At 33.2% G+C, this 16,130-nt stretch overlaps 2 protein-coding genes and 1 long non-coding RNA gene across 4 annotated transcripts in view; 2 read left to right on the top strand and 1 right to left on the bottom strand.

The window, feature by feature from the left end:
- Positions 1–7,975, top strand: part of Treh (Trehalase) — a 49,011-nt gene extending 41,036 nt beyond the window's left edge. For both annotated transcript variants that reach the window (XM_053763308.1, XM_053763307.1), the window contains exon 15: positions 3,754–7,975. In XM_053763308.1, the coding sequence (XP_053619283.1) occupies positions 3,754–3,886 (133 nt within the window). In that variant the 3' untranslated portion in view covers positions 3,887–7,975. The remainder of the gene's footprint in view (positions 1–3,753) is intronic.
- On the bottom strand, positions 59–1,045 carry LOC128680269 (uncharacterized). Its single transcript, XR_008405837.1, has 2 exons — positions 872–1,045; positions 59–139 (listed from the first exon to the last, which is right to left on the bottom strand). It is a non-coding gene; the product is annotated as an uncharacterized LOC128680269 (long non-coding RNA).
- Positions 7,976–8,618: 643 nt separating the features above from the next.
- LOC128680265 (cathepsin S-like) lies at positions 8,619–14,653 on the top strand. The gene is made up of 8 exons (XM_053763315.1): positions 8,619–9,016; positions 9,777–9,929; positions 10,099–10,221; positions 10,618–10,751; positions 11,154–11,286; positions 12,320–12,480; positions 12,960–13,094; positions 13,717–14,653. Exons 1-8 carry the CDS (start codon positions 8,630–8,632, stop codon positions 13,775–13,777), a joined length of 1,287 nt encoding a protein of 428 aa, XP_053619290.1. The 5' UTR covers positions 8,619–8,629; the 3' UTR covers positions 13,778–14,653.
- Positions 14,654–16,130: the final 1,477 nt, after the last annotated feature.

Here is a 16,130-nt window from a genome sequence, read left to right as displayed (position 1 = left end):
ACTAAAATTCTACAACAATATATTCTTTTGGATTTAACTTTTTAAATGAAACACAAAACAAGCTGCCAATTTATTGTAAATAAAATTAATACATTACCAAACCTTATAATTGTGTCAATTTAATCCTAATGTGAATTACCTGAAAAGAAAAATGAAACATTAAACTACAGAAAAAATGCAAAATAAAAACGCCCAAGTGTAATTACCCATACCTACCATCCATTACCTACCATCCACTACTTACTACCCATTACCTACCATCTGATAAAATTTCCACTGTCACTATTCAAGAGATAAACATCTGGTGACGGACGGACAGACAGCGGAATCGAGTCCCGTATTACAACCCTAAAAATCGGCACAATTGACTTAACGTGTCATGCGCTAATCTCTGACAGAGATTAGCGCATATTACTTTGCTTTGTGTATATTATGTGACTAGATCGATGTAAGAAATTGTAACACACAATATATTTCAGCCGTCAAGGTCATTTTAATGACTTTATTATCGCATAAATCATGATTTTCAAATACTGAAATTATAATATTTGAATGGCGTTTGAATGCTGTTTATGAAAATGAAAAAAAAAATTCGTATTCATTAACTTACAGTGTGGTTTGATGAAATTCCCATTTATGTATAAAATACCTGTGTTAGGAGACTCAGCTCGTCCAGTGGTTAATTTCATATTGAACGTTAATTAAAAATTTATACCAAAAGCATTAGAAATTTACGTCTTAATTATATATCATTTAATAATATATAATTTAAAAAATAATATATAATTTAATTTTTTTTATATACTAGACATTTTACTTACTAGAAATTTAATATAAATAATAACAATAAGACATGTTTAGTAAAGCTTACCTATTTACCAATAACATTATCCAAAATTGATAATCTTTGTGTAAACCAAGTAAATTATCAATCTTACATTGATTTGTGCTAACACGATACATTATCATATTTAAAATGACGAAGTTATTTGCTCACTACTAATAAACTGTCCATCTGTCCGTCCAGCGAGCCGGTAGCGCAGGGACTGAGAGTATTACACGAACATACCTCGTTTGGCTCAATTAATTTACCTTTGACTGGTATACAGGACGCTTCATTGAAATGATTTAATCACTCCACGCGGGCTCGATCTTATTTTTGTAATTATTACGGGTAAAATAATTTTTGTTTGCTGTTTTTAAAGGATTATAAAAATTACTTTGATGGCTCAGCGACTTTAAGAAGATTTTGGCCTCCCATACTAAAATTTTCCAGTCATTCATATTTTTCGCTTCTCTTTGCTAGTCGGCTCTTTGAAAGAAAATTATATTTCATAATAAAATTAATTTAAGCAACAAGATTTATTTATATAGTTTTGACAAGTTCTTTACACCGCTGGCTCAAAGTGAGTATTTAACTAAAACTCATGATATTTAATTGAGGATTAACCTGAATAGGTTAATTTAATGTATTAAGATCACAACCTCGTATGGTATATATGTTTTTATGTGTGTAAACATTGGATAATTGTGTTTAATAGAACACCCTGTACACTATAACCGCGATGACATCGTGCTATGATAAGTTTTTTCTGTTTTTTTTTCTTCATTTATATAAAGCGTCAGATTAATTAAGCATTTTTTTTATTATCACGATCATTTCTAATATCTTTTTTTAATGTAACTAGCTTTTTAATTATGTTAAGTTTTTTTTATCTGTCTTGAACAATGATTTAGTTATATTACAGTCATGAGTTACCTTACCTTTAACCAATAACTGGAAGTGAATTCTTTTGAAACAAGTCAAACCTTAAAATAAATCGCAAAAGTCATGTTAGATGCCTTTAGGCGACTTGAATAAAATCTGACCCCGTTAGCGATTATAACACATGAAAAGAAAGACTACTTTTTTTTTTGTAAATAATATTAACCTATAAATAAATATGTAAACTGTATCTATCCATCAACGATTACTTCCGTTGTTACTCGCTAATAATTCCCAAACGACTTAGCAAATTAAGCACAAAAAACCCAATTAAGCAAATTATAATTCATTACATTAAAAAAAAAGTTTTAGTTTTTAATACTTTTTATAAATGTAAAAATAATTTCATCTGCGCCAGTTTAAAAATTTGTAAGCATTGTTTTATCCTAATAGTTTTTAATAATGATTTTTATTAATACACTACTTATTTACTGGTTTTATATGCAATTGTGAGTTTGTTAGTCATTAGATACAGATCACATAATGTACATATGAATCGTAAACCAATCCATTTGTTTACAGGAGCACATATTATCTGCAAATGTCACTAGATTGCCTCCAAGTGTGCTTCACGATTTTTTGTTTACATTCATAATTCATGTCGTTTCATTATTGCTACTGTATACATACAACATTAATGGTTCCCATGAAACAGTATTAAGTGTTTTATTTCGTACTTTAATAGAGATCGGAGACAAAATATATTAACTCTCTCTCTCTTCACATGTTCCTGGTTGCGTTTGGAAGTATAACGCCGCGATCGCCGTGACGTGAACCCTCGTTGGGAATGCTGTTATTGCCTATCAACTGCTTAGGCTATTTCCCTTAGTCGTCTCGTACGACATCCACAGATTATGGAATAGTAGCAATTAATGTTGCGCCGCAATACTGCGTTGGCCATTTTGTGTCGTCATTTAAATTTATGTTTTAATTTTAATGTTTTTTTAAATCGTGTCCGCGGAAGACCAGCGTCGTGGTTAACACCGTGACATATTCTGAGCGGAAACCAATTTTGTACATATTCCACTTTTCATATATAAGTGTAAGGTTGTTGTGCTAATTGTGAGGTACGAACAAAATAGTTTACTTTCTTTCTTAGTCCAATTGTAGAGCCGCACACCATAAAAAAATTATTAATACGTTGTTTTCATTATATTTTAGAGGTTTTAAAATATACTATCTACCTACTTCCCGTTTTAGAATTAAAAAAAAAACTTTTTATATCCTGTACTTACTGTCAAAGATATCAACTGAAAATGTATCAATTTTAAATGTTTATATGTAGTATGTAATGTATATATTTCAGTCTTATAAGACTGAAAATTATGTTATACTATAAAAAACTGTAAATAATGACCTTCATATACTGTCACATTCTAAGTCATATAAAGCAATATGTTGATTCTAGTGCTAATAAACCGACATTGTGTTATTTTCCACACAATAAACTAGCGATTAAGTTGTTTTCGTTGTTCTGTACTATCTTTGAGCCTCATATAGAAATGTATAGCATACATTTCTTACATATTATATACAAACCACGTAAAGGAAAAGATACACAAAGATATTTTGTGTCAATAACTTTTCTGTTACACTTACGTGATTCTATAATATGAATCGTCATTGTTTAAAAAATCTATATACATTATGATTTTTAAACAGTAAAATGACGGAACTAGTCGCGTCTCGGGGCTGCGCTCCCACGGGAAAGTCGGTATAAACTGTACTCTAGGTGCTCCATTCCAGGATATATTCCATCTGTGTGCCAAATTTCACCTAAATCCGTCCAGTACATTTTGTGTAAATGAGTTACAAACATACGTACACACATCCTCACGACTTTCGAATTCAAATTCAAATTCAAATCATTTATTAAGAAATTAGACCTTCACATGCACTGTTTCACGTCAATTTTTATATTAAATAGTTATTTCTCACAAGCTACAAACTACTGACATTCGCATTTATATATTTGCTTTCTTTTACAGAGTAATGATGTACATGAAACGAAAGGACTACGCCCCTTTAACTGGGGACGAGGATGTCAAATTACTTTCATCCAGGAAGGCCTACACGGAGCTCCAAAGTATGAGCGGGGAATCGAACCCACGACAACGGTGAAACTAGCCCCTAGTAGACTACACACGATAGGGTTAGTTACCTGGGTGTACAGTTAAATGTATAAATGCATTCACATAATGAAACACGATAATCAAGCGTCACTTTATTCGATCAATTTTATTTAAAGTAAGATTTATATTTTTTAATTCTCATTAAAGTATATTAAACGATTTTACATTTCTTGATTTGTGACTTGTCACTTATGTCCACTGTCAAACAAGCCACATATTTTTTTTTGTTATGGATCCATGGAAAAAATTATCTGTTTTGACTGGTAACTATCCTATTTAAATACATAAATATTATCACGCCTGTTTATAAAATCAATTATTTTATAATTTTTGACATTTATTTGTATTACTTTGTGAATCGATGTTATTTTTAAAAGTAAATGAATGTAATCTTTTAACATATTATTTGATCATAAACATTTTTATCTCGAATTTTTCCCCCTAGTTATTTTATTATTTAAAAAAATCTACAAATTTTAAAACATATTTTGCATTAAAAATAAACTAACAATAATTTGAATTACAGTAAATCCAGGAATCTCCATTTTCGAAATTTTGAATCATTAAAAATTGTTATATATTTTTAGTTGTCGTAGTGGAAATAATCCTTGTGTGTTTCATTGTGGGATTCGCTAATATCATCTTTTATCTTGATGGAAATAGTTCCTTATTCGTTACAAACTACCCTAAGTATATTAAAAAACTATGCTTCCCATTATTACGTGTGAAAGTTATGCACTTATAATTTTTTACATGCTATGAAATTAAATATCTTGTACATAATAGCCTTAAGGATTTTAATTTCAATATTTTCTTATCGGTTAGTGATATAAACTGATTTATTTTCTTTAAACTTCCTACATTATAACGTTGATTTTCCAATTAAATACATCACCATATAAAGGTTATAAATTATGTCTGTGGTCAATTATTGGAATAATTAATTTGATCTTATTATCATGCGAAGAGATGAAAATTAAATGTACAGTCAGTAGCAAAAGCAACTTACACAAAATCATGCAAAATATCCCTTATTACCATAGCATAGAGGTCCTTGCAGATTAACTTGACATGTGGTTGACTGTATATTTTTAAATGGTTGGAAAACGTTATATATTCTCATAAATTTAAAGAGTGTTTGCCAGTGTTAATTATAGTGTATGGCGTTGTTGGGAATATTCTCAAAATGATTCCCAAAATTATCAATATATTATATATACGTACCTTGCGAACCGGTGCAAATATGCAAATTCGTTTATCTATTGTGTCTCAATTCTATGCGATTGACGGGTCAAACAATTCGGCATACTGCTTGCACAATAATAAGGTGTATCGGTGTATAATATATATCATAAAACAGCGGTACAGAGATTCTCAAAGTGTGCTTCGCGGAGCCCTAGGGCTCCGTAAAGCTTTTGTTGGGGCTACACGAAAATATTGGCCATATCGAAAATAAAACACTACTAGGAAATAGCCTTACAACGCTAAAAGCTATGAAATATGAACTTTAGTGAAATTATTAATAGTGTCAGCTGTTACTGTATGTACACATTAAACAAATCTTCATTTTATAAGTTCTAATTGAAGATTGAGAACCTCTGAAATGAAATAAATCCGGGTATTTGATGTTCAACGCTCAATTAATTTTCATCGTAAAGCAATATTATCATTAGTTTTTGTGCCAACACAGTAAAAACATTTTGAAACCACATATAATTATATTTTATTTACTTTAGTCTCGCACTGGTTAACTTTCAATAACTTATAAGTAGCTAAATCATATCATATGTGTATATCTCACCGCAACCTAATGATGTGGTAGAAACTATAAAGGTATTTAAATCGGTGCCCATTAAACAACCTAATTCATATATACTGCTAGTCATATAACTGCTATACAACCACCTATACTAAATGCAGTTATTTGAAAATCTGACTTTAATAAAATAAATAAATAAATAAATAAATATATTAAATATATTAGGACGAATTACACAGATTGAGCTAGCCCCAAAGTAAGTTCGAGACTTGTGTTATGGGATACTAACTCAACGATACTATATTTTATAACAAATACATATATAGATAAACATCCAAGACCCGGGCCAATCAGAAAAAGATCATTTTCCATCATGACCCGGCTGGGGATCGAACCCGGGACCTCTCGGTTCAGTGGCTAGAACTTTGCCACTGCGCCACCGAGGTCGTCAAATAAAGGTTAACTTTTATACATAAACACTATATGTAGTGCTAACACTATATGTAATTATTATTATTATATTAAGAATTAGTAATTTAAACTTTCTTTTTGCATGGGTGCCATTTGATTCTTTTATTAAGCTAATGTCGTTACTATTGTATTATCCAATGTTATAATTACTACGAACGCGGTTTAGATAATTTGTTTATTTCCACATCACTTTTGAACAAGCATCATAGTCACTTTAGGTATTAGAAAAAGTATTATTAGATAAACTAATTTAGCGTTAGTTTTAAGTAGAATTCCTTTTTTTTTTTTTTTCGATATATAATATCGGTCGCTGCATTTATAACAATGTATGTGGTTTCAAAACTGCTTTTCTCTTATTTTATTAAAAGTTATACGATTTTTGTTAATTTTTGGATATTAGCGAGCGTTAGTCTTAAATAAGTTGTCAAATCTATTCTCAGATTTTTCTTGGAAAACCTGGAAAGTGATTTCATTCCGGCTTAGACGATTTTTATGATTGTTCAATTATACTAAGTGTCGAATGATTTTTCAGAAATAGTTCTTATTCACACTTAATAAGAACTAATTTTGAATTACCGTTGTTGTATGTTTATTAGTTGGTGTTTGCGTTGTAACATTGTACGCCTATAAATGTCATATTTTATTGGCAATTTAGAATTATCAAGACCTAGTATTTTTAATGAATATTGCATGAGATTACTGTAAGTTATTTATTTCGTGACTAGATCGAATGGTGCGGGCGCCGATAGCATATAGAAAAATCATGACATTTTATGATTTAAGCTTAATAAATGTGAATATCATATTTTTATATCGATTGTGATTTTCGTTTTGTATCTTTAACATTCATTCGTGTCAGCTTTATAGTTAGAATAGTTTTTACTATCCATGTTTTAATTTGGAGACATTTAAAATGTATAGTGTTTTTTATTATACGTTAAGATCATCATAGCTACCTCCTTACCGTATTTCACACATTAAAATACGGTTTAATTCATCACAATGTCACATTGTAACATTGTGATAAATTAAACATAAACAATAAAAATTATTCATCATTACACAAATCATGTGAAGAAAAATATTTTGGATATTAGATTTGATGATATGGTCCTATATAATATTGTTAAATGAGATATATTTTTAAATACAATATTAGTGGTTTACAGACAAAAAATAATAATCTCTATTTCTTAATAATAACAATAAAATTGTTAATTTCACTGTACTATTCTGAATGGTTTATGAATTAGTCTGTGACGCTTAATGCTTACAAAGCCAAATCATATATTTTTTGTTGTCTATGAGTAGTGACGTACTATTAGGAATCGTAGACAGAGAAAGCTATAGGCCCGTTATATATTTTATTTCCCTCATACCAAGAAAGATATGTGTGTATTAGAATGCATACATGAGGAGAAACAAGACAGTTTTGTCCCTCATCACGTGCCTGGCCCAATCCGCCACTTTGTATGAGATTAGCCAGATTGGTCCTGCAAGTTGTATGAAAATCGTCTATGTCTTTTGTTTACTCTCTGCCTTGGTCTGTTTGGAATATTGTCATTCCTGTTATAGTGGAAATCATTCTTGAATTGTCGATTCCCAGAATTCCCCATTCATATGTAGGTACATCACTACTCATTTTTTTTATCATGAAATATTTGGACGTTGGTAATAAGGCTTCTTTGTGATAACTTGTAAATAGTTTTAGTTTATTGTTCCTAGCTTGATTTAGACAATTTTCAGTTTTAGGAAATGGTATATTTTGCTGTAGTTACGATGTGGTATGACACGATGCCATTATGTTATAGAATTTAGTATGAAATATAAATAAATATGAGACATAAATGGTATGTTTTTATTTCTTTCTTTTTACGCATAAGGAATGCTTAAAAACATTTTTCTTAAATAAATGTACAAATCAAGAATAGAATGATTTAAAAGATACAAAGGTAATAAATATCTCAAATAAATAAGAAATATATACATTTTTATTTTATAGTTATTAATTAACAATGCAACCAGAAAGTGCTAATTAATCCAAATCAAATTCCAAACGAAACTGAATTTGATACAACTTGTGTAAACAATGATTGTCATTATGTCAGACGACGACGAAAATTATTTATACAGAAATTGTACCTTCACGGGTACTTTTTCCCGTCATATTGTAAAGAAAATAATATTTACCAAAGCTACAAACTACTAGCGCCTTTGGAAGGCGCCTTATACCTAGCAATACAGCATCGGTGCAGCATTGGTCGACTCTGATGATCGCATTTATGATGTCTGTAATCTGCTACTCAAAAACTATTCAAATCAAAAATAAAAACTCATACAAAAAAAATCCCATTAACATGGAACCTTTACCAATGGAACGTAACATATAATATTATGAGTGACTATAAAATACTTAGATAATAAATTACGCAATTACAAAACTGCTTTCCACGCGTATTCATTCATAGCATTTTAAACTGCATTAGCAAAATTCTTTACAATATGTGGTCATTATTGCTCCAAGTGATACGATTACACAATAAAATGAAGATTATATTTGTTCTCCTACAAATATCATTGATTTCAACTAGTTTCCTAAATGAAACATATAAAATTAAATCTTTATTAAACAAATATAAGAATTCTTTGCAATGTAATAGAATTAAAAGATGTACAGATTTAGACAAGAGTTTGGACGCATTTGTTGAGAAGACAGTAAATTTTTTCGGCAAATCTCAAAGATTCGGTGAAGTGCTAAGTTATATGAATGTTAGTGAGTGTGTCAAAAGTGATGGTGTTTTAGAAGATTCCAGCTACATAAAGAGACACATTTTGGACGGATTGTTACTGGAGCATAATGTTTCTGAATCACATTGGCATGAATATAAGGTAGGTTTTTGTGCTATAGGTACTTCCCAAAAGAATTATAATTTATTTATTTAAGTTTAAATGAAATAGTTAATTGCTTCCTTAATGTACAATATAGGTATTTTCATTAAATTAGAAACACGGGCTCATATAGAATAAAAAATGTAACAAATTAATCTTTGTAATTCGACAAAAATCTTCCACAAAATTCATCCTTTTGTTTGTTTTTGTCTCAAAATAGTCTCAAATGAAAGAATATCAGTAGTATTGTAATGAAGAGTTTTAAGACATCAAGTTATTATGTAACTTGTAATATAGTGCAATAAATGTAACGATTCGTCATCCGATTGAAACCTTTCACATCTTACATGGCGACCCTGCCAGGATTCGAAACTAAAATCCTCTGATCTGAAATCGTAAGACAAATTAGTCTTTATATACTATATTATACTTACAATTCCGAGACACCATTCATATCCATTTTATAAAAACTTGTGAATGTACTAATGTAGTAATTTGTCCTTCATTTACGTCAAAACGGAGCATTGGCTTGACGTGATTTTTGGTGTTTAGATAGTTGAAGAGTGACATAAAATATAATTAACGTGAACAGTTTATAGTTTGTCTTAATCTCACAAAAACTTCAAAACATATTTTGTTTCTTATTTTCTGTATGTTTTTAAGCATTATACAGAAATATTACGGAATAGATTGTGGCAATGAAAAATGCTGATGGTTTTTGCAGATTACTTTTCCAAGATATTATGTATATTTTTTTTAGTCTGTATACAATAAAAAGTATCCGACACAACGCCACGAGATGGCAGCACAATCAAACTGGCTGGAAAACTTGCGTCGAGTGGCGGAGCACAACAGGCGATATTTGGCTGGAGAACTGAGCTACTCACTGCATTTAAATCATTTTGGAGATTTAGTAAGTAACACAGACAAGACTGGTTGAGAGTTTAAGTTCACTAGCGTGTATGCGATAACTTGCCACTAATGAATAATTGAAACTATTATTGCTAATGCGGTGGTGGTCCAATGGTTAAGAAACCTTTGAACCAAAAGATAAGATTTGATAAATTAGTTTTAAATTTTAGGGCGTAACGGAATATTTCAAGAAAATACTCAAGCTGTTTGACACTATACCACTATTCGACTCTGCCGAGGATCGCCGCAAAACTACTTATAGAAACATTATCCATCGGAAAACGCCTCTGAAGGTAAGTAGATCAAAATCGGTTCGGCCGTTTGGCTGCTATGCCACTGACAGACATACAGACACTTCTCTCGAATTTTATTTTTGGGACTTTTGTCTGCGAAAAATAGTTTGACTGGGAAAAAATCTACTGGCCTGGTAGTGTGGACTCCTACTGGCTTGACGACCTCTGTAACCCAATACGCACATTACTACTTTGTTTTGTTGTTTAGACTACTACTTTGCAAGTCCCGGGTTCGATTCCTGTTCAGGTCTGATGTAAAATTATATATTTCAGACTGACCTGGGTCGGGTCTTGGATATTTATCTATATATAGGTATTCAGATCAAATGCAATATTGGTGTAAACGGATATATTTTTGATTCTACAATGCCAAACTAATGTCCTTTGTATCTTAAGGTGGACTGGCGCAGTAAGGGGTTTAAGCCTCGCTTGGAGGAGCAACACAAATGTGGCGCTTGTTACGCGTTCGCTGTGGCACACGCCGTACAAGCTCAGCTGTATAAGAGGCATGGAGACTGGAGTGAACTGAGGTATGAAGCTTTGAAGAGCAAACCAGGTATACTGTGATGAACAAGGGGATAATAACCTAGACTTTAAAGTCAGAAACGCGCGTATGAAACTCGCAGTGTAGCAGGCATAATGGAACGCATATCCTGCTTGTCTGTCTGTTTGATCTTCGGCCCTCTGTGACCTACTGCTGAGCATTCCCTCCATCTACGCCAGCCCTCTCAGCCCTGGGCCACAGATATATACCCTAGTAACTTAATGGATATTTTATATTTGCTCGGGTAAGACCATAATACATCTAAATCTTCTGGCTGATCATAAAATCGGAGCCAGATCTTCAAAATTTACCCGTTAATGCAACCGGGAAGACGCGAAGTTAAGAAACTTAAGAAAGATAGAAAGATTTAATGGGAATTATACTTCAGTCCCCAACAGATAGTGGACTGCAGCATTGTAGACGGTAACATGGGCTGCGACGGGGGCTCCCTGCGCGCGGCGCTCCGGTACGTGGCCAGGGAAGGCCTGCTCATGGAGCGACACTACCCCTACACTGGAAAGGTAATCATCGTCATGTACAGCCCTCCGCAAGAGCCTTGGATACTGGAGCAAACTGTATTATGAAAGGCAGTATCAGTGGCATCTTGAGAGTTGGGTTTCTGCCCGACTTTCTGGGAAAAAACTTTGTAAATACTGGTAGTAAACCCACTTATGCCTCAAAGTCTGCAACGCGCGTGTAAAACACATATATTGTAATAGGCATTGATATCGCATGTCCTGCTTGTTTGTCTGTCTGCTCTTCAGCAAGGGCTGAAGAGTAGAAGTAGTTGGTCACAAAGGTGTGACCAACTACTGTGAATAGGTGGTACTCTTTCCATCTACGCTAACCAGACAACAACTGAACAATAACTGGACCATCTATGTCGTGGGCCGCCAGCTATTTCCATTAATTCTTACATATTATAAAACATAGTCCTCTACCGCGTCTGTCTGTTCACGATAAACTCAACGACTTCGGATTTTCATGCAGTTTTCACCAGATGTGTGTGAGTGATTCCTGTGAAAGGTTTGATTGTATAATTTATTATGTTTTTAGACGAGCGAAGCCGGGATGGGCCGTTATTTTTCAATAAAACCTGTCGTAAACTTGAGTATGATTGATGATTAAATGTTTAAATAAATCAAAATTGACGCTCAGATGAGAGATAATATTTGAATTGTATTATCGTCATGAAGTTTGACTAAACCTATCTGAAATAGGGTGGTAACCCTAAATCTAGCGGGAGACAAGCAGGTTATACCTAGGTGTAAACATCTGCAATTTGCTTCATATAGGTCTAACCGGAAGGTTTAGGAATGTGGGTAGTTGGGTGATTGAATAAAGTCAATCTATCCCACGAGCTGGTGTTTAATTGACGTTCCCTTCATATCACAACACAAAACATAACAGAAGGATAGCGGCTTAACCTAAATCTACCGGAAGATAATCACGATACACACAGGTGTAACCATCTGTGACCAGCTGCACCTACTTGACTAGCCGTAACCATAAAGGCTAAACTTAGGTCTAACCAACTGAGATCGTACTTTCCAGCGTGGTCGTTGTCGCATATCCGCACATAGAGGAAACGTGCGCCCGCGCAGGTGGGCGATGTTACCTGCAGGAGACGAAGAAGGCATGGAGCGTGCGCTAGCCACAATAGGCCCGCTGCCCGTCGGCATCAACGCTTCGCCTTTTACTTTTCAACTTTACAGGTAAATCTCATTTGGAAGACAAATCTTCCCAAAGTAATCTTCATTAGTGTTGCCAAAAATCAGGCCAGAAAATCGCGTAGTTATACTGCGTCAAGAAATGAAAAAAAAAATAGCTTGAACTTACACGAATCAAGACTTAACTCCAATTTTTTTTCATTGTACTTTATTTAAAGGAAATATGCCAAGGTTTTATGGTATTTTAAATAGGACAACCAAAGACGTTAATATCTTAATTTTTTCTTTTCTTGTGTTGATATAGCTCCATCGTTCGTCAAAACCCCGATTTTGCCATTTTCCACTGTTAACTAATTTGATGTTTAACTTATACACTGACGTCTAAAAAAAGCCACGTTGTGAAGTTTATCGCGGCCTGTTTTCTATCAAAGTTTCTGAGGACGGTTTAGGTTAGCATAATTTATTATGGTTTTAAGCCGGAACTGTCTGCTAGTTTCATATATAATTAACATATTATATTCCAGAAGCGGTATTTACGATGACCCATTTTGCTTTCCCTGGACGCTGAACCATGCCATGTTGCTAGTGGGATATACGCCAGACTACTGGGTGCTGCTCAACTGGTGGGGCAAGAAGTGGGGGGAGGGGGGTTACATGAGGTTGGTTTATTTATCGTAGCTGTTCAACCGCGGCTTCGCCCGCGTAAATTCATTCGGAAACAGTTTTTTCTTCGTATTAAAATCCGCATTCAAAATACACACAGTACACAGTTTTTAACGGCAAAGTTTTTAACAGCATTTAGCACCACCTTGAAACACACACAGCGCCATCTAGTGTTTTTATATTTGGCGCCACTTGTAATATTTATATATTTATTAATAATTTTCCGCAAACGGGTACAATAGTATTTTCCGGGTTGGAAGGTATCCTATATCCTTCCCCATACTCCATACCCATAATTAAATACCCCATAATTAAATATATGCGAAATTTCAAGAAGATTGGTTGAGTAGATAACGCTTGAAGAGGTAACAAACAAAATTACTTTCGCATTTATAATATTAGTTAAGATCCTGCTAGCTTTTGCCCGTGGTTTGGCTCGCGTGAATTTCCCACCTACTATCTTGCGTACCTGACAGGATAAAGTGGTGACGATCAAATAAACTAACTTTCGCCATTATAATATTAGTTAGGCTTACCGGGCTAATACCTGCGGTGAGCAATGATGTTAGTATGTAGTATGTATGATAGAATTAAATAAAATAAATATATTTTTTACAGAATAAGAAGAGGCTCAAACAGATGTGGTGTAGCGAATATGGCTGCTTATGTAGAATTATAAATGACAATGAAATATATAATTTGTAAACAACGAAGTGATCTTATAAGCGTTTCGTTTACCCCCTTTTATCTAAAGAACCCTAAAAAATTCACTAAACTGTAAAGATAAATTAGATAGATGCATTTAATGCCTAAAATCTATTAACAAAGCCTTTGCCCGGACTGAACACTGCACTCACGTTGCGGACGTTTAGTTAAATTTGACATTCAATTGAAGGCCCACTCCATTCGGTCGTTTAATTAAATGGTCAGTCGGAAATTGGTTAATTATTTAACAACGGGCTTCATTTATACTTAGCCAAACCAATATGGACGCATATGTGTTCAAATTGAATAGTAAGTAAAAGACTTTGAAAGCACGTTGCACGTTATCAGAAAGGAGAACGACATTTTAAGAAGATTAATGAATTTTATGGGAAAAGACGTAGGAGAAGGCCGAATAAGTTTTAAATTTAAATTTCAATATCGCGTTTACGGGAACAGTTGTTTTTTCGAGATGAAAAGTACCCTATGTTCTCCATACTTCAAACTACATGTATGCAAAATTTCAAGAAGATTGGTTGAGTAGAGCGTGAAGAGGTAACAAACAAACAAACTTACTTTCACATTTATAACTGACTAGCTGCGCCCCGGGGCTTCGCTCCCGTGGGAATTTCTGGATAAAAAGTACCCTATGTGTTATTTGAGGTTATTTTCTACCCGTGTACCAAATTTCATAACAATCTTCCAATAGATAATGCGTGAAGAGGTAACAAACAAACTTACGCATTTATAATAATAATTGGAATTGAGTTAATTTAATTTTAATAATTTCAGTAATTAATGATATTGTAATAACATAGAGCATAAGACAACCTGTTACTAATATTATATGACAAACCGAAATAAATAATAATTATTATAATGTTAGTTTGGATTCTATCTTAAAGTAATTTCTCATAATCCCACGTATGTCAATGTCAAAATCCCTATTCCAAATTGTCTCCGGTTAGTTAGTCAATTTTGTCCCAATTCCACCACTAACGAACCAAAAGAGAGGACTAACAAGAGAGGCACAAAACCAGACTTCCCAATTGGACAGGTCCGGACAGAGTTGAATCTTAATTCATTTATGCCAGTTTTCTCAGTTCGGACGAGTTTTCTCGCATTCATTTCAGGTCGGCTGTGGCGCGGTTCATAGACTAAAGAGATTTTGTTTCGGCATACTTAGTTGAAAATTTTCTTGTCATATTTAAACTAGTAAATAAATAAATTAAAAAGCCTTTATTTATCCATTTCCCAGTTGTTTTATCTCATATAATAGTGTTAGTCTAAAGTTTTTGTTAATATTATTCGTATTTACTCCCTATCTTATAAATTCACTAAATTAGTTTTACATCTAATTTTGTGAATTTTCCTGATATTCAGAGTTAAACTAGCACTGGACACTTATTTTTTTTAATTTCTTTCCATTAGTTTCAGCTACGATAAGTGCATTACAGTAATAGCTTTTTCATGTCAAATGTTAAATTACACAATTACAAGTAAAGGATAAAAAGCTTTGACAGTTTCTCTTTGGGAATGCTGATGTTGCCTAAAAAGGGTTGACGTCAGGCAGGTCTTAAAATAACAGTCAAATTTTCTAAATAAATAGACCTAATTTGAAAAGTTCGACTGTGACTTTTTACGCTGTCCTCAGGCTTCATGAGACAAACAACCTAGAACGGTTTCTATATTTATACTATTATTATAAAGAGGTAAGCGTTTGTATATGAGTTTGTGACTTTGTATGTTTGAGGCGGGTAGGTAATCTCCGAAACTACCGAACCGATATGAAAAATTCTTTCACCATTAGAAAGGTTACATTATCCAAGATTATCTCAAAATTCCCACGGGGCCGATGCTCCGGGCATACAAGTTCTAAATATAGAATTAGGCTTTAGTAAACCGCTGTCACCTGATCATTTGGCCCGCACTAACCTAATAGAGTGTAGTGAGAAAGCGGTCACGGGGGCACAAATGAGATTTATCTGTCCTGCATCCAACTTCAGAAACTTTCAAATTGCGCTTTTTATTCAAAAAAGCTTTTGGGGGCATTCGTACCACTCTTTTGCGGCGTATTCCCTCGGCTTTGCTACTTTTTCTTCATCACTTCGGTCGTCGGCATCCCTAGTTGTCAGACCTTTGTCACGGATATCAACCTAGACGACATCAAGCCAGCGTTTCTTGTGTTTGCCTTCTGCCAGGGCCAGGCAGAAGCGTCTTGGTATTTGACTTTCATGTGACAATATAAAATTAAACTAATTGTTTTATTTATTAAACACATAACTAATAGACAGTTATAGTAAGGAAATAATAAATATACTTATTTATTT

This window comes from Plodia interpunctella, chromosome 23 (assembly GCF_027563975.2).
Source record: "Plodia interpunctella isolate USDA-ARS_2022_Savannah chromosome 23, ilPloInte3.2, whole genome shotgun sequence".
Classification (NCBI taxonomy): Eukaryota; Metazoa; Arthropoda; class Insecta; order Lepidoptera; family Pyralidae; genus Plodia; species Plodia interpunctella.
Note: the sequence above shows the minus strand (reverse complement) of the source record. Positions and strands in the feature narration are given on the sequence as shown.